General features: G+C 37.5%; 1 protein-coding gene across 11 annotated transcripts in view; it reads right to left on the reverse strand.

The window, feature by feature from the left end:
* Nucleotides 1–968: 968 nt before the first annotated feature.
* INPP4A (inositol polyphosphate-4-phosphatase type I A) overlaps nt 969–19,410 on the reverse strand; it is a 210,632-nt gene continuing 192,190 nt past the window's right edge. For 5 of the 11 annotated variants that reach the window (XM_045005380.1, XM_045005323.1, XM_045005339.1 and 2 more), the window contains 5 exons: nt 18,794–18,934; nt 18,107–18,204; nt 14,494–14,606; nt 13,700–13,854; nt 9,914–10,203 (listed from right to left, as the gene is read on the reverse strand). In XM_045005380.1, the coding sequence (XP_044861315.1) occupies nt 10,023–10,203; nt 13,700–13,854; nt 14,494–14,606; nt 18,107–18,204; nt 18,794–18,934 (688 nt within the window). In that variant the 3' untranslated portion in view covers nt 9,914–10,022. Of the gene's footprint in view, nt 4,001–8,778; nt 8,834–8,966; nt 8,997–9,628; nt 9,657–9,911; nt 10,204–13,699; nt 13,855–14,493; nt 14,607–18,106; nt 18,205–18,793; nt 18,935–19,410 lie in introns of those variants that run through there. The other 6 variants (XM_045005413.1, XM_045005372.1, XM_045005389.1 and 3 more) reach the window with 4 other exon arrangements.

The raw sequence follows: 19,410 nt of genomic DNA on the forward strand, positions 1-19,410 counted from the left end.
CACATCAAATCCAAAATGGTATTTTTATACAGATTCAAAAAATCATGTTAAAAAGGACACAGATAAATACTTTTATTGTATCTAGTTAGAAGCCTACTAATGATTTTTTTGCCTTCCGCCAATCAGGAATTTTTACACTTGGCAATTATGTTTTCTTTCTCCATTTTGGATGACGCTGAACATTGTTTGGTTGTTTTCTGCTACTCTTGTCCTTCCATTGTGTGTAGAAAATAATCTTTCCAAAAACAAATACAATTGCATTTGCCATTCTTCAAACACTCAGAGACAAAGCAAACAATAATGCAGTGAACATGAAAAGCTTTTGCTTAATTCATACAGAATTTATTGCAACTGAAACCAAAATGAAGTTCATGCACTCAAAAGGGACCCTGTTCCCCTCAAGATCTAATTTATATGGAAAGGGACTTGCAAGCAGAATGTTTGTACTATGTAAACAATGAATACCAGTCTATTCAGGGCAGGGAAGTAGCAGAGGAAACAGGGAGGGATCAAATAGGTAAAGTTGTTCCAGAGCCAAGCTGACTGCAGTGGAAGCAGGAACAAGAAGAGAAGAGATTATATAATAGAAGGGAAGCAGCAAACAGAGAGAGCATGGATTGGGAAGTTATTAGAGAAACTGTGGAGATGCGGTGGCATAAACCACCTCATTTAGCTTGTTGCTAAATGTCACTGTGGAGACTACCCAGAATACTGGACCGAATTTGTGTCTGGTTTAACTACACTGACAGCTATTCTTCTATGGTGTACACGATGTTTTAGCAAGATCTAAAAAAGAAATAGCTTCATTTTATTCATATAAATGTGTAAAACATATCCATAAAAGATCCAGTGCCTTCCCCATTGGATAAATGTTATCAGATAGGTCAAGTTTGGAGCCAAAGACCTTGAAAGTATTGATTTAATTTATCTTAAACTGATGCATTTAAAAATAAGTCACCATCTCAATATTCTTGTCAGTTTTTTTATTGTTTTTCATCCTAAAGACGAGCACATTTACAGCATACATGGATTGGATGAACTAGGAATATATAAAACACTAACCATATGTTTATGATATATTAATACTGCCCAAAACCAAATAAATAAAAATATTTCAGTGCACAAAGCCTGGCAAATACAACAGTGTTGGGACAAAACAGTATTGTATTATACAATAACTTTACATATATAAATGAAACAAAAGGCAACTGTGCTGTGGGTGCTTTCACAGAACATACACAGAACATACCTGGCAACATTTTTTTAACCTTAGTATGTTTTATAATTTAAAAAAGTACTCAAAAAAAACATTAGACAGAACTTCATTTTACAATAATCCTTAATGTCTTTCCTGTGCAACAGAAAAGCTTAAACTCTCATGTGAAGGTTCCTATATGTTTAAAGTTTCACAGTTTTTCCTTTTAGATGAACTGCTCAAAATCTTACTGTTCAATATGCCCTTTAAGCAAGCCTATTTATGTGCATGTAATAGCAATGTTGTATATATAAAATATTAGCCGAACAATGATGCTTTACATGAAGTATATAGAAATTGGAATATTCTCCACAAAATAATGCAGTACTTAAGTTTGGTGTTCCACTGCTTTAAAAAGGTGAGCAAAAAGCATGCACATAAAGAGTTTAGGAATTCATTTAGATTAGGTGTGTATACAAAATAAATAAAGGTCACTATAATTTAGAGTGAATTTAATTATTAAGGAGTCCATAATACTAGTGAACAGCTCTAGTAATTGTAATAACTTTCTTGCATTATTCCCCCTCCAAAATTAAACACAGCGTTCCTGTGTAACAACGTAAGAATTTATATATATGCTTAACTACATGATTGAAAAATATATGAAACAAACTGATCAACTAAATGTCACCAGTGAGAAACTGTTGAGTTCTACAGAGTACAGATTACACAAAAAGAAATGTGGCATTTATTAATGGAATAGGGATTGCAGGTTTAACAGAATGAATGGAATAATATAAATCCAAAGGACCCTTACTGAAAAAAAATCTTTTTACACGTATTTGTTTTACACATTGTCAAAAAACAAACACAAGTTGTTTCATTTGGGGTGAACAGAGCAAGTGGAGTTCCTAAGCATTGTTTATGCTATAGCCATAAATTAATTATTGAAAACAGGGGCAGGATAATTAATACTTTTTACAGACTTCTAGACATATGCATATCTTACACAATATTCGCCATTTTGTTATCTTAGTAAGGCTGAAATAATAATAAAAAGCTAGTTCAGCAAAATAGTCTAACTGGCATGTGTGACACATTATTAAATGTTGAACAGCAAAAAGCAAAACGTGAAAACCACGGTACTTAAATCCCCCAGAATGTATATGGGAGCAGAATGAATATGCTCGATAGAGCAGCGAGAACACAGACAAACACCAGGAAGACAGAGAAAAAAATAAGGAACTGCCACATACATACCTTGCTGTTGCTATTCTATTCTGAATAAACTGACTGTATTTCCCATTCTAAAGCCTACTTCCTTAGAATCCAAAGAGGAGGGAGGACTTGACTATTGTATATTGGGCTAAATGTGGCTAGGGAAGATTAAACCTCATAAAATCTGGAAATTAATGTTTACATTCATTTTTTAGAATGCATACCTTTTACAGAGACTATTTTCAAGGAGCTCTGTTGAACATTTCTTATTGGATGCTTATCTGGTCACTTTAGTCATGAGATGGAATAAGTATGAGATTTTAACACATTAACAGTTACTTTGTATCAAAATAGGACATTGCTAGATTCACCAGAAATATATGTTATGATAATCATAATCCTTGCACATTATTCTGACAGAGCTCAGCTGGGCAAAATGCAATGCTAAACAGAAACACGTTTTTGTTATAGAATGATTGGGCAGTGGTGGACGTTTACAGAGCACTGTTGGGTTAGCAGGTATGAAAAATATCATCAACAAAATTTCAGATACTAACACGATTGACCTGAAGTGATATAAAAAGCCATGGAAAAATGTGTTACTTAATACACAGTACCATGAAATTTACTGACTTGCCTGTTATACTGTAAGTTACTATAAGTAATGGGGAGATAAAACTGTATTTGAATTTTGTTTGTTTGCATTTGATTAGCAGTGAGCGCTACCACATAAGTGTTCGAAAAATTTAAAAAGTTTCTGAAATCAAATAAGGCGATTATGGGTCCAATCCTGCTCCCACTAAAATCAATGGGAGCTTTGGATTGAGTTGGAGCAGGGTAAGACTTCATGTCAGTATCTGGCCTTGTACATTACTAACTCCATGTATGAAAGACAGCATTATATATACAGTAAAACATTTTAAGCTCCTGACTTTTATTGTGCTGACATTCTTTTTTTAAAAATTAAACCGTTGTTGCCTGATTGTAACAATTCATTCTACACTCATCAGACTGCCCAGGGTCCAATTAATTTACTATTTACAACATTGAGGTTTTATTCTCAGTTTTAAAAAGTATTACGAAAAGCTTAATCTCAAGTCAACTCAGTATAAAAAGATGCTATGTGAAACACCTGCTTAAGCGCCATTCATAAAATCCTTGACCATCCTGGAGGTACCAAGCTATTTCCATTTAGGTAATTATTCAGTGCTACAGTATTTGTGCATTTTACATACACTGAAGGCTATTTAAACGGGCAGAGAGTCATCAAGCTAATCTCAAACTAAGGTGTCAGAATAATCTTCATAAATTCCAATTCAATAAAGTAACATGCTCAATATAACCTAGTGAAATGTACAAAAATTGGTTATCCGATCTTGATGACAGATTCATATATTAAACTAGAGTGTATCCCCCTGTTTTAATGGAACAGCCAATTACAGGACACAGTATGCTTATGTTTCAACTTTTCCATAAGTTCCTTCTGGAGGCCTGTAATGCTTTGGGAAAGCCTTCAGTTGCAGGGAATTAAATGCATACTTGCGACATCCAACATTCTTCATTGTATTTTCTCTTCGACAACCCTCACTGGGGAAAAAAACAAGCACAAAAAAAATGACAGCAGTAAAAAGGAAAATAAATAAATAAAAGACTTAAACTAAGATGAAATGAACTGGTTATTTCATAGCATTAAAAAAAGTTGATTAGTTTCAATGGATGTATGGATCATTTGCCATTGCAAATATTAAAAATGGTGGATCATTAAACAATGCTATTAAGAAGCACATAGAATGGACACATGCTATGTTTAATTGCTAGTTTTGCATTTCTAAAAAGCAGCAGTGTATCTAATGGAACAAACCTTTTATATTTGAGATGGTTTCATGTATTTCAGGGTACTTTTACTGTGAAGTTTAAATGCCATTTCATTGCACGTGGAATCAAAAAAAACTGCTGAAATACAGTTCTGCTAATTTGTTAGTAAATTAAGTTGAAAAAGAAAAACTGCTGATCTCTGAACAGAATTTTTTAAATAATTTTATTGTCCCCTGTATGCCAGTATTATCAAAGCTTACTTAAAGAGTGAATACAAAAATAATGACTTTTCAGATAACTTTGCATGCACAAATTAATTTGAAAATTAACAAACTGTACTAGCAGAATCTAAATCCTGAAACAGCAGCTTTGTATGGGTACAAAAAAGATTGGCTCCATGTACTGTCATCACACAAAACTGTTCAGAGTTTAGATTGCAAACCTTAAATGTTGCTATGCAGTTGCTCCATACCATGAGTAGGCTCTGTGCTATAATGAAAGCTACCCCAGCTATAAGGCTTCTATATAATGGTTCTGAAATCTACTGCAAAGTCCCTTTGATTGTATGCAAAATCCTTGTTTTCCAAAAAACAGACTTACAAAGAGGAAGCACTTTTTAAAAAATGTAGGTTATAAATTAACTTAGATTCTCATGAGAATGTTTTCTTCTCTCTCTACTACAGAAGGTAAAAATGGATAACGATAATGATTTAATGCTCTATCTTGATGGCAAAATGTACATACCACCATCTTATGGCTGAAATGCTACATTATTCCTGTTTTAAAGACAGATGAAAAGCAGCATGTAACATACCCCAGATAAACCATAGTGACTTAACTTAAAAGGTTGCTTTGGGTTTTGTTTACCTTTAAAAATCTTCTTCCAACATTGTCTTATGCTCATTGCTGGGCTTATTTGATTTTGATTAATTAAACTGGTTGTAATTTTATTATTTGTTGCCTGTTTTAAATGCATTTAGCATTCTTAAGTTTGTCTCCTAAAGCCATCCTATTTAAAGTTTGAGGATTGCCTACTACAAATGTGAAGTAACTATTTTTTATAGTATGAATCCCAATATGTACATTACACCATTATTTTGTGTCTTTACACAAAATACTGCAAAAGTTGTTACAGCCAATTAAGTGAGAGAGATATATTGTGAAAAATTCTTGAATATATTTTCATGTCATGGACTTGAATTGCTTCAAAGAAGCCATTAAAATACATTTCCATAAAGGATTTGCTTTCATTTTCTCTCCTTTTCTTGGACAAATTGGGTTTTTTTTAATTGTAATTAAAACATTAAGTTTAATTGTGCAATGGTCTATATTATTATGTTCACCACTTTTACAAGGCTAGGATAAATTTTGTACCAAGTATGCCTTGTGAAATCAGTTGAAAACTCATAATCTGCTGAACGTTATTGTTTGCTAATCATTATTGTCCTGGTAAAATGTCAAGTATCAGAGGGGTAGCCGTGTTAGTCTGGTTCTGTAGAAGCAGCAAAGAATCCTGTGGCACCTTATAGACTAACAGACGTTTTGCAGCATGAGCTTTCGTGGGTGAATACCCACTTCTTCAGATGCAAGTGAAGAAGTGGGTATTCACCCACGAAAGCTCATGCTGCAAAACGTCTGTTAGTCTATAAGGTGCCACAGGATTCTTTGCTGCTGGTAAAATGTGTGCATCAACATTGTATGTGAAATTATAAGATTTGGCTGTATAGCATTGTTATACATGTTCCAAGGTTAAGAAAAGCAGGCCCAAAAAAGTTTTTCAGAGACAAAGACACACTGACACTCCAGCCAGGTGTTAAAGAGCTATCACCTGCTTAAGCAGCCATTCTCCAGCAATGGGAAGGTGTGAACAAGAAATTTACATTCCATCAGAGGGATGAGTCAGTCCACAAGAGACTACTTGTCACCTACACTCCAGCTGGGGGCAATCCTCAAAGAGGGAAGGGTGGTATAAGAATGAGGGACTGTGGCCTCCCATTTACCTCTCTCCTCCTCTATCTCTGCTCATAATATCAACCACTGTCAAAGAACTGAACTAAGGGGGCAGCGTCTCAGGCTGAAAGGAGACCCAGCCTGTGAAATTTACTGCAGCATATGGTGAGACAAAACCTTTTGCTTTTAAGTTCACTTAGCTTGTTAAGTTAGGTATTAGCTTGCATTTTACTCTTATTTTCTTCTGTAACCAACCCTGACTTTTACGCATCATCACTTGTAATCACTGAAAATCTATCTTTCTGTAGTTAATAAACTTATCTTAACCAGTGTGTTTGGATTACAGTGTATGCGAAGCTCCATTTGGGATGACAAGGCTGGTACATTATCATTTTCCTTTGATGAAATGAGAGACTTCCTATGAGCTTGTACAGAAGGATACTGAGCAGTACGAGATGCAGATTTCTGGAGGAACAAGGCTGGGACTAAGAATTTGTCGGTGTCGCCCTATATGTAATTCATGAATGACTGGTCAGAGCGCTCATGTAATTTATCTGGGAATGATTTTGAATACTGAAGGCTGTGTGAACAGACCAGGAATGGATGTTCTGACAGCAAAGAAGGGTAAAAGACACCCCAGGCTAGAGAATTAAGCTGTTCAACAGTCCAGATTGTACCCTGGGTAATGTCACAAAGGGACAGTAGCATGGGACACAAACCAGAAAGTTAGAGTATTCAATGGTAAGTTTGCAAAGAATCCTGTGGCACCTTATAGACTAACAGACGTTTTGCAGCATGAGCTTTCGTGGGTGAATACCCACTTCTTCGGATGCAAGTGGGTATGTTGCAATGGTAAGTTTAGCACTGTTCAGAATTCATCCCATCATGACTAGTTATTGCACATGTCTGAAGTGAGTCACAGTGATGGTGCTGCAAGGGCTTTTTTCCCCTCCTGTGAAGAATGTGAAGACAAGATATAATGTGCTATCACGTATCATCTTCTGTGCCAGATTTTTAGCTGCTATATTCCATCAACTTCAATGGAACTATGTCAGTTTATAGCAGCTGAGGACGTGGCTTACTGTTTAACTGGAAACAATGGTGACCAGAAATATTAATTCATGAGTCATTTTTTCTTAGGTGACCTAAGAGTGAACATAAATCCCTATTTCACCACCGCGATTCCTAGACACAACTGAATGAGTTGGTAACAGAATACTACACCAACTGGTATCAAGCTTCCTTAATTTTATTAGCTTTAGTCCTACCTTTAATATAATCTTAAATATGATCTAAAATATATTTTGATATGTGACCACAAAGGCATAACAATAATTGTTATTTTTACCTTAAATGTAGGGGTTATCTTTGCCTTAAATTAATTAAAATATATCGCACCTTAACCCTAGTACCTGTCAACATTTAATTAAATGAATGAGAAACCTCCTGCCCAAAGGTAACCAGCTGAATTGTAATGGTACTGTATTGCTCCTTCATGCCACCACCCAAAGTTACTAAAAGGTGTTCTAAAATGCAAAGAATGGCGATCTTGTGCTGCTTAATACATCTCAACTAATGGCACTTATGTTTATTACACTGTCATTGATATGACATAACAGCCATCTCCTCATTAGAAATCCTATGCAAGGGTTCGGATCGAGCAAGGTGTCAAGTAGTCCTATGAAGTGCTGAGCTTCCTCAACTGAGCGTCCGCTGAGTATATTGGGAGTTCAGGCACTGTGCAAGATTGAGACCGTAGTGAAGAACCAGAATCTTAATTATGTGATAGTTTTTGTGAAGAATTAATTTCTTCTGGTCGAGGTATGTTGGCAGAATGCACCAAGCTTTTCAGCTCTGGAGACCTGAGTTTAAATATAGGCTAGGTCACAAAGGATGAAATCTAGGCCCAAAGAAATGAAATTGAATTAAGTAGGCCTAGGATTTAACCCCAAAGTGAGACTAATCAGCTTCTTAAATTAGAGTTCGATCTTGCAAGACGATGAGCATGTTGGTCCCAGTCCAGCAAAGCATTTAAACATGCTTAATTTTAAGCACATGAATATTCACTGACTTCTATGGGACTAGTCATGTTCAAAGTTAAGCACATACTTGTTAGATTGGGCTAGTGTGCTTAGCATTTTGCTGGATCAAGGCCTTTGTCTGTACTGGATGCTTATTCACATAATAAAAACACAGAATTTGGCACAAAAGGCAGGCTGTTCAGGGGACAAATAAGGCTGGAATTAGAAGTGTGTAAAGATCAGGACTGAGATGTAGTGGCAGATGCAGAGTAATTTATACCTGCCACCAATCAGCTTTGTATTTTCCATTTCTAGCATGCCATGGTCTCAATTTCATCAGCAGTAAGCTTTCCCAAATTCATTCCAGTTTTTTTTAAATGAAATATAAATTTAAATAGATTCATCTTTTAAAAAAAAACATAAGAGGGTATCTGGGGTGAGGGAGGGGATGGAAATCAGGAGACATTGTACTGTACAATCTGATTTGGTGAAGACATAAAAGAAAATATAGCCATGTACTTTCTGATTTAGTTATAACAGGAAATTAAACATTTCCTGAATTTAAGAGTCTATTCTAACCTCAAAATTACATAGCTGCTTTTTCATCTTGCGTTATTACTGGTCAGAAATGCTTCTAAAAGACATAAAATGAATATAACAGTTACAGTTATCTAGGCTTTCTGAATGCTGCTATGTGCCTATTTGAGCTAATTATAATGATGATAGAAATTACATATTAACTCACTGTCATCTATTTACCTACCTAGGTCCTTATGTGGCTCCCATAACCATAATATCTGTGCACATAGCAAATATTTAAGAATAGAAATAACAGTAATATTTTGTCTATTGTCACTGCACAAAACCCAAATGCTTTGCCTTTGTAGTTCAGTGTAACCACACTAAGGGAGCTAACTAATATACCTCTTTTCTTGCCTGGTATATTAAATGTCAACATAATTAATTTATAAGTTATTATCCTGATTCAGAATTCTCTTTTTTATAATTTAAAAATGGAGCATCTTTCCCCAAGGAGGAATAAATGAACAATGGATCACTATCAGTCTATTTTTACTGCATACTCTCCTTTTCTGAGTCAGTCACTTAAATAGGCTACAGAAATGTATACCAGTAAACATAATGGAATAATATTGCATGCAGTACACTGCAATTCAAGGGTTATTTGAGCGGGTACAGTATATGCTATTGAAATAGATTTAGACATGAGAAAGGAACAAGACTATGGGTTCTGCAAACTGTTTACTACTGTAATTTAGCGATTATGCTTTGAAATGGAAGTAGAAAGTGTCAGATTTATTTAGTTACGTCTGTTATAAACCCCACCTATTTATTTTATTTTTTTCTCTTCATACCTCATAAAAATGAAAGGCAAGGTTAGCATACACTTAAAGATTATACAAAAAGATACAAATTCTTTTCAGACAGAGTTCCTTTCTCTGGAATACATGAAACAAGTAACACAAAACTGTATATATGAGAGAGATTCTTAGATCTGAATGTAAGAGAAATATTTGGTAAGAGAAACTGATCTTCAGGCCAGCTAAAGTAACGAGGTAACAGCCAACTTCAGACTATGTTACAAGCACTGAAAGCATAACAGTGGTTTAAACTTTCAATACAATTCCTCTTGATAAAATAATTTGATGTATATTTACAGTTTAGTACAATATAAACGTAAAATTGTAAGGCATAATAATAATTCTTGGCAGACATTGCTATGACACATTCCTTTGTCCAGCAGGTATCAGGTGGCAATACATATTTAAGCACTTTATCTATTTTTGTTTTTTTTAAGCTTGTCTTCATTTGCAACGTAATCGGGCCACCAGGTATGCTACGCTCAAAAACAGCCACACAATCAGTAAATTGGGGCTCAGAGCTAGTAAAGGAAAAGAGTAGAGGAGGCTGGGGTCTAGCCCGAAATCTCGGATGGGCACCAAGCCACTCAAGTTCTTCTGGGTGACTACCTCCCGTGTTCCAATGCTGTGAAAAGGAAGAAGTTTGGGAGAAGGGAAAATAAAACAGAAAGGAAGGCAGACATGCAACACATGTATCAAAAGAGATGGGAAAACAAGGTGACCAAGAAGTGAAATGAAAAACATGGAAGAAGCCACAACAAAATCAAAACATGGAGTAAAGGAAGAGTGGAGTAATGCCAAAAAAATCACCACAATTACAGATAAAAGGAGAGAGAAAGAGAATAAAAAGAGAAAAATAAGAAAAAATACTGTAGTCTACTGAAAAGAAATACATGTAGGTTGAACAAGAATGGTTTTCCATGTTCATTCTCTCAATTGGCCAAGCAATAGTCCATGCTGCCCTACCATGCTTCCACATGCTGCAAAGAAATGGAGCTTCGAAAAGCAACCTGAACATGAATAACCATTGTAGTATTTGACCCTTTCAAACATGCTTCAATGCGAGTTGCAGTGAATTAATTAAACAGCCTCTGATCTGTCTATTACAATGCAACGGATCAGATATTGTGCTTCAAAATGAATTATACTTATTCTCAAAATGCTTTTCCAACACACATTTGGGCAGTGTTTGATTTATGCAACTGCGGACATGGCCAGTGGGGGAATTCCCAGGTCTCAGAATCATCGTCTCCAAATGGACCCTCACTGCCCAGACTGTTTTTGAGCAAAGAGGGCCAACAGCAGAGAACACCTGTCCAGGTTAGCTGAGGTTTCTCAGCCCAGCTCTTCATTTTGGATCACTATTCTGTTCTTACTACTGTCCTTTTCAATGTGAAAGCCACAAACACCTGCAATTTTGGGGCCTAATCTTGTGAGTAACAAGTGCCTCTGTGCAAGGTGCTGAGCAACCTCAACTCTCTTATATATGAAGTTAGGGTACGAAAAGGTGAATATACTTGGGATAAGTGAGTGGAAATCAATATGTATTGGGGGCAAAATAAATGGAGGGAGAATGCTGGGGAGTGGATAAAGGGAATGTAAATGGATTTGGGTGGGAGTAGGGGTGGCAGTGAACAGAGCGCTAGAACTGAATGGAAAATGTGATCAGTGTTAGAGAGAGAGATTAGACTGAATGGGTTGGGTGAGGGACAAGGCAAAGCTTTTTGATCTTGGAAGATGAGAGGAAAAGAAATAGAATATGGGGAAGGAGAGAGAGAGAAGACAACATGAGGGTAAAGAAGAAGGAAGGAGGGAAGAAGCAGCACTGAAAGTGACAGGAAGACATACATCAAGGTTGAAAACCAGAGAACGGAAAATGAAGAGAAGGATGGGAAAAGAAAAAGAAAGAACAAAAGCACAGGAGATGTAGAGCTTGTCTACACTTGAAATGCTACAGCGGCATGGCTGAACCACTGCAGTTGTGCCACTGTGGCACTTAGCGTAAATGCTACCTATGCTGACAAGAGGGGTTCTCCTGTCAGCCTAGGTAATCCACTGCCCCAAGAGGCAGTAGCTGGGTTGATAGAAAAATTCTTCCATCGATTTAGCGCTGCCTATACTGGGGATTAGATCAGCTTAATTACACCACTCATGGATGTGGATTTTTCACTTCTCTGAGCAACAAAATTCAGCTGACAATTTTCTAGGGAAGACCAGGCCATAGCAAGTCACCTCTTTACCAACTCATGTAATATAAAACTGAATACCACTGGCATCCAGGTTAGTTAGACTTATCCCAGGCTCATGCAGACACTCCTAAAGAGCAAAAAAAAAAATCTACATTTGGAACATACTAGATTATGCCTAATGGTATGTGTTTCATTTATAATATATGGAGATATACCTATTTCATAGAGCTGGAAGGGACCCTGAAAGGTCATTGAGTCCAGCCCCCTGCCTCCACTAGCAGGACCAAGTACTGATTTTGCCCCAGCTCCCTAAGTGGCCCCCTCAATGATTGAACTCACAACCCTGGGTTTAGCAGGCCAATGCTCAAACCACTGAGCTATCCCTCCCCCACATTTGACAAAGTGAAATGTTCATAGTGAGAATAACTCTACACAGGAAAGAGAAATGGAGGAGGAAAATTCTTCACTAATCTGTTACTTGAATGTGACCTAAGACTAACTGCAAAATTTTATTTTAAAAACAGATCCATTTCCCTCCATGTTATCTTTTAATGACGGTTAGTACCACTGAAAAGATCCAATTTAGCTACACTAAAAAGGAATTATACTGCTGACTGAGATTAGATCCAAATACCTTGAATGACAGTCAGACTTCAGATCTGGGGGTGTCTGGCTTTACTGGCCTTTTGTTTGCTGTTTTGTACAGAATTTCTGCCATATAGTACTTTGTAACATTTATACTACTTAAAGGTGCTGTGTCAAGATACCTCAACTTCTAACATCAAGGGATAACTTGTCTCTAAATGCACAAGTTTCATACATAGCATGAATGAATCCAGTATCACAAAGCCATTAAACTAAGTGAGAAAAAGAAAGACTACTGGCAACCAATAAAATCTAGGAGTGAAATCATTTAAACAACAAAATTTACCAGAGTAAGAGGCTGTAGCTGCTATCATGTAAAGTATTTTCTTGTAGGCAATTGAAGATTAAGAAAGGGTCAAATAGCAAAAACATACAGAAAGGATAAGAGAATTGAACACTTTCAAGAATTTTGTGAGAAGACACACAGTACAGTATGTTCAGTAAGAGTGAATGTCAAAAACAGGACTCAACAGCATTGTTGAACTACATTAATAGAGACTAAAACTGGATTTCTTATCCTTTCTTTTGGTATGTGAAATACGGAGTTTTCCAGCAGTGCTTGAAACAAGGCATTGAACAACAATAAACAGATTTTTTTTTTTTTTAGTATTTAACTCGGCAAACATGTCTGCTGCTTCAGAATACAGAACATTGTTAAATTGATATGACAACAGAACACTGACAGGTTTTGATGGGGTTTGGTTGCTGTATCATGAAACACTCAAAATGACAATTTGCCCAGTGAGCAAACTGTTTCACTGCTAAGGAGTAAGCATAGCAAACCAGTGCAACCTGCAGATGCGTACCCTTCACATAAGAAAGAACAGAGAGGTCATCTCTGAGAAAACCTCCTGATCAAAAACTAAATTAAAAAGATAGCACCATAATGGCAGACAAGGGAATGTCACAATCATTGTGACTTTCAAGTGGGCATTAGTCTTCTATGCTCAACTGGTAGCTCAGCACTGACAGTCTGTTTGAAAGGTCTCTCTTATGTGCTTCTCTGAACACTTCCAATACATTGTCGAAAACTAAGGTTACAAATTGTTTCTTGCCCCTTAAAGAGCACCTTGTGCAAATTTGGCAATAATCAATTTTACTTTGCACAGGTCAAGGAATTTAAGATTGAAAGAGAGATGGTCTGACAGCCAACTATAGCCTGTGGGGTTTATTTTACTTTATTTTTTGATGGAACTGATCCTTTCCCAAAAAGAGACAACCACTCATCTGCAGTTTACACGGATCTTGAATTAGGAATAAGTGACTAGTGAGCAGTCCAACTCTTACCTCCTCATGCACTCCAGTGCCTGGGTGAAGACCTGAGGAGCCATTCCATGTTCATGCTGCAGGATCAAACACTGCTCTAGGGTCACTGACATGGCTGTCCTGTCCTTGGCACTTTTACAACTTGTAAATCGAACACCGTTTAGTCTCCGGCATATCTAGAGGTGGGATACACAATTCATCATTTCTTCTTTGTGGGAAACACTTTGGCTAAGAGAACACACTTATTGTCCCTCTCCTCAGCCCCCTTGTAATAGAAATTGCATTTTGCATCAGCTCACATTTTAGATCTCTGATATCAAAAGTCTTAGTATTAGAGGCAGCGTGATGGAACCACTGTACCTTTAGTTACTGGTGTTGTGCGAAAAAATTATTTTGGAAAGATATTTCACCAAGATGATAATAAGATTTGTCTTTATCTAAAAGCTCTGTCAAAAATTAGTGTTTTACATTTTTAATCTAGTGATTTCTGCCATCTGCTTGTCAGACTGGTCTCTATTATTCTATAGGCCAGAGGAGAATGGTGCAAGAGTTACTGTAGAAAGACATCTTCCAACCCTTCAACCAAAACACCCTCTAACATCTGTGTGAAGAATTTATTGGATTTAAAAGTGGATACTTTCCTTTCCAACCTTAGAGACTTGAGGTAGGGGCCACTTAAAAATCTGCTTGCAAGACAACTGGGAAATTTGGAAATATAGGTTACAAAAATAAACTTGAAAGAAGAAAGGAGAGTATATACTGTACATGTACAAAAAAGACTGTCAGAGCGTGGTAATAATTAGAATGATAAATACCTCAGCAGCTTGCCAAAGAATATCAACATTCTTATTTTTTCTTGCATGTACATTCTGTCCCAGAAACCTTAACAGTTCAGGCAGGCACGTCTGACTACGAGATCGAGGTAGGCCTATAAAATAAAAACAACTCCTACTTGTTAGTGGCCATTGGTTACACAATGATATTTTCACAGGATTTCAGTCTCTGGGAAACCAGAATCTGAGTGCAAAGTAATCACACAGAAAAACAGGATCGGTTTACTATCCTATATGTTGGGTGTCATATTTCCCTCCTCAGGAGGCCATAGTGGATTGCACCTGTTCCTGCAAGGACTCTGGAAATCTCATCTTACATTCTGCCCTCCCTTCAATGTCCATCATCAGAGTATCCACAAACTTTCAGATTCCTGTCAGCATCATTCAGCTGGTCAGAGAAGCCATTACTGAGTGAAGCGAGGCACTCTCCCTGCAGGACTTAGCATTCTGTGGATTGTTTATTAGTACTGAACTAAAATTAATTAAGGTCTTTGATTAGACTCCTACAGAAGGAAACAGCCCTTCAAAATGCCATGGAAATTTCAATAGTCACCTCTATTCATAATCCAAGCGTTATATATCATTTAGTACATAAGTATCAAGGTCCTGTACAGCAATTATTACATAATTGTACACATTGTACACATCCTAAAGCTGCAACTGGATAAATAAGGTGATATATACTGTTAGAGAATTATTATCTGACAAAATAAACATGCTGTGAACCATGTGATTCAGTTTTTGGACCACGTCTCTTCTCTCAGATGGTACCAAGGCACCGGCTAGCCGTGAGAAAAGCTACTCCTAATGGTCTGCCCTGCTGGCTCCCTACACAGAGAGACTGCCTGCTGTGGGGAGAGTGTACAGGCTGCCATTCCAAATGTTTCTCAACAGTCCAAGAGGATAAAATGGGGGAGAAACACACTTCATCTCCTCTCTCCAACCAGGAGTAATTCATGCTTCAGCGATCCTGAAGTGCTTGGATCCTACAAGTCTGGAGGGTCCTGCAGGAAGTTTCTTCTGACAATAGCAGAAAAGCAGAGAAGTTGCTTTTGGGACGCATTTACCCTGGTTGACTCCTCCTGAGTCTCCATTTAAGTGATCTTGTGTCTCCCAGAGCACTCCTTCCCTTGAACAAAGGACCAGCAGTTTCCCCAATGGCCACTCGTCCTTTGCGCTTACGTAGTTACTGATACCAACCATCTGCTTTGCAGCCCCACGCCAGCTGGGGAAATTGTTAGACACTCTCCTTGCTCTGCCTGAGCTGGGCATGGGCTCATGGAAAATAGTGCCTGTTTCAGCTTGTAACCCTGCTCAAATATTGCCGCTATGTGCTTGGAACAGAAGCAGAAAGAGAACTGCCATCACTTTGTTCCCTCCTGTAAGCATACATCTGGTTTTACCCCAGCTTTTCACAAGATGTCCCAGAAACTTCTTTTGAGGCACCTGAAATTTCCCAATTTTTCACATCACTAATCAGAGTATCTGGTTAATATATAATCACAAAACAGTTGTTCAAGATGTACTGTAATATCAAGCAGATTTTATCCCTGGTAAACACAGAGCAAATAGTCCAGTGGCAGGAAAACCAGTGTGATGAATGGTACTTGGAACGAAGAGAAAAGCCAAATGGGTATAGACACTATCAAAGCTGTTCTTTTACCCAAAGTGCATATTAGTGACACTTTTCCTATGCTTCAAGATAAATTTACTCGGAACACTAAGTTACTATAAGAAAGCTTCTAGTGCAGAAAATATGTACGTGGTAGTATTGAGGTGGAAGCTGGAAGTATGGCACCAGACCCCACTTTTAACAATAAGATGTACTTTTGTCATTTGAATGACTATTTCACAATGCTAAAGACACTATCACAAAGGTGTCCTAGGGTTTTAATTCTGAAAGTATCATACCTCCTTCCAGCCCTACAAACGACACAAACAAGAGAGGTGTGGGAGAGGAGGACACTCTGAAGGTAAGGGGAGGGACAATGAAAAAAAGATGGAGCTGCAGTGAGTGTCAGAAAGAGATTAGGGAAGATCAGAAGAAGATAAAGGCTGGTGGAGAAGATGACAGGACTTGGTCTGTTCTTTCTAGCTTAGTTGGTCTCTCGCAGGGGGAGGAAAACAGACTGCAGGATAAGGAATGCTCCGGAAAGAGAAAGTGAGAGCTAGCAAAGCAGGAGACAGAATTAAATGAGCCAAGGGAGAGAGAAGGGAGAGGAGTGAACAAAACAGAGAGGACAGAATTGGAGAGGGAAGAAAAAATGACTTGAATGACTCCTCATATTGAGAAGAAAATAAAGAGGAATGAAGAGAGAGAAGAAAAACAGGACATTGAAAAAAGCAAGAAAGAGTCCTGTGGCACCTTATAGACTAACAGACATATTGGAGCATAAGATTTCGTGGGTGAATACCCACTTCGTCTGACAAAGTGGGTATTCAGAAGTGGGTATTCACCCACGAAAGCTTATGCTCCAAAACGTCCGTTAGTCTATAAGGTGCTACAGGACTCTTTCTTGCTTTTTACAGATCCAGGCTAACACGGCTACCCCTCTGATACAGGACATTGAAAGTTAATTATTTTTTATTATTTAACATGTGGCACCAAAATATTAAAATCAAATGTAGGTTTTTTTAGGTAAAGTCTTCACAGAATGTGATTACACAGGACTAATGGGACCCTGGAGACGGGGGGGCCAGATGCTGTTCTCAGCTGCACCAGGATAAATCCAGTATAACTAAGAATGCAATTTGGCCCGACGGTGATTAAAAAGATGGGCAGTGTCCCATGTTCCTCTGTGCAAGGGAGGAAGGGGATAACATGCCTTAGTTTGGGGAAGGAGGGATCTCCCTAGCGTTGTTACTGGCCTTTCGAATGCTTATGTATTTGTTTTTGTGTGTATGTGTCTGATGCAAATCCCATAAACGTGGTTTGGAGCCCAATGGTTTTTGTATATGGAAAAAGGAAAGGTTGTGACTTCAAAGCTGTGCCAACTAACTTCTATCTTATTTTGTGGTTCCACACATATATACTTACACCTTGCCTCCAGATAAAAGAATAAGAAATGTACAAGAAGTTTGCCCTCATACAGGGTGGAATTTTGACTTGCAGCCTTCATACCTGCTCTAGCAACTGGTTCTCCACTCTTTGAAACAACCTCACTGGCTACAAATGCTATCATTTCACAGGAGCTTAAAAAGAAAAATACAGGAGGAATGGTGTGTGTCCAAGGTGTGGTGTCTTGATCTCACAACAGACCATCATGCATATGGAGAATACTACCATAGTAGCAGGCAGAGTTTCTGCCATAGTACCAGCTGTGAAAATATTCACTTGTATAATTTCCCCCCAGCAGCCATACATGTTATAAATAAATATACCACTCATAGAAGGATAAAAGTTCAATCAGAGTGAGCCGCAAATCATTTTATATAACGCTATTTAACTCTGAAATTGCAACACAGTTTCATCACTGCTCTGGTGCCATTGATACTGGAGTAGTTTCAACATTTAAACAATTAATTTGATACAAACTAATCAGCTATTTAAATGAAAAATACTAGGTCTACCTGCTATAAGTTATTGAGTACTTACAATCATCGGGCAAAACTTCCTTGAACTGCTCAAAATAGGAATTCAACCGAACTAAACTCTCCATATTAATTATTTCTTGTAACGAGGTGTCTCCAAACCTTTAAAGATGAGAAAAGGGCACAACATTAGCCCAGAGATACCTTTACTCCTTTTCTTTTCTGACATTTAAACATGAGAGGGTGACTTAAAGATTCAACCTGCGAAATTCCTGAAAGTTCAATCCTCTACTAAGATAGTGAGGAGTGCAGCTTAAAAAGCTAAAAAGAGATTTATTCCAGGAGTAAAATTATATGAAGGTGCATACACATACACACTCAGGCTTTGGCAGTTAATACTTAAAATCTTGGTTTCTCTATCTTTCAATATTAAAAGCCCATTTATTTGGAAATTTCAAGTTAATTTGGTTTGGGAAAATACCATCTGAAACTTTTGACGAGAACTTTTGCCCTGTTGTCTTGCCAGAGACAGGTAAAAGGGATACAAAACAACAATGAGTAGGACTAAGGAGGAGGCTGTAGTCACTGATCCAAAGATATGTGACTGTGAAACATGCCTTTATTTATCCAGCATTTATTTTCTTTTATGACAATAATGCAAGGTATTCCATCATCGCAGAAATGTATTTCCAGCAGGGTAAAAGATTATCTCACATCATTTAAGCTTGAATTTTTGTAATTGAATATGTACTTCTCTGCTAGGGTTTGCTGCTCATTGATTCCCACGTTGAAAAGAACAGGCTGAACTCTCAGTAGCATGCCGCTCTGAATCTCCCGGGGCAACGAATCAAACAAGGCGCTTGGCAAAGGAATCCTCACATTAAATCCATCACTTCAAACAAACAAACGGAAAATATTACAACTAAGGCATTTGCTTACTGATCCGTATTTTTAAAAATGTGACATTTCTTTTTGCAAAGAATAATAGCTGAACATACAGCAAATTAATAGGGTATCAAAGACATGCTAGTGCTTTTAAGCTTCGTACTGGTCAGAAAAGAAAGCAATTTAAAAACTGCAGCACTCAGCTTATGTCCTGGCGTGTTTACCTTTTGTGTTTTATCTGTTTACCTTGCTGTCAAAAATTAGTTTTCATTTAATTTACTACTGCAGAGTGCGCATGGCTCTGGGAGAACAAGCTGGATTTTAGTGTGCCTCACACATCATCAACAGTCCGGTAACTTTGATTTCAAAATCTTTATTACTGAAGATGATACAGAAGCAAGAAGAACCCACTTGACTTACAAGCACCAGATTGAATTTGCAGGACTGGCATTTAGGGGCTGGAGGGTGGGGTACATGTAAAAA

Source organism: Mauremys mutica, chromosome 1 (assembly GCF_020497125.1).
Source record: "Mauremys mutica isolate MM-2020 ecotype Southern chromosome 1, ASM2049712v1, whole genome shotgun sequence".
In the NCBI taxonomy this organism is placed as follows: domain Eukaryota; kingdom Metazoa; phylum Chordata; order Testudines; family Geoemydidae; genus Mauremys; species Mauremys mutica.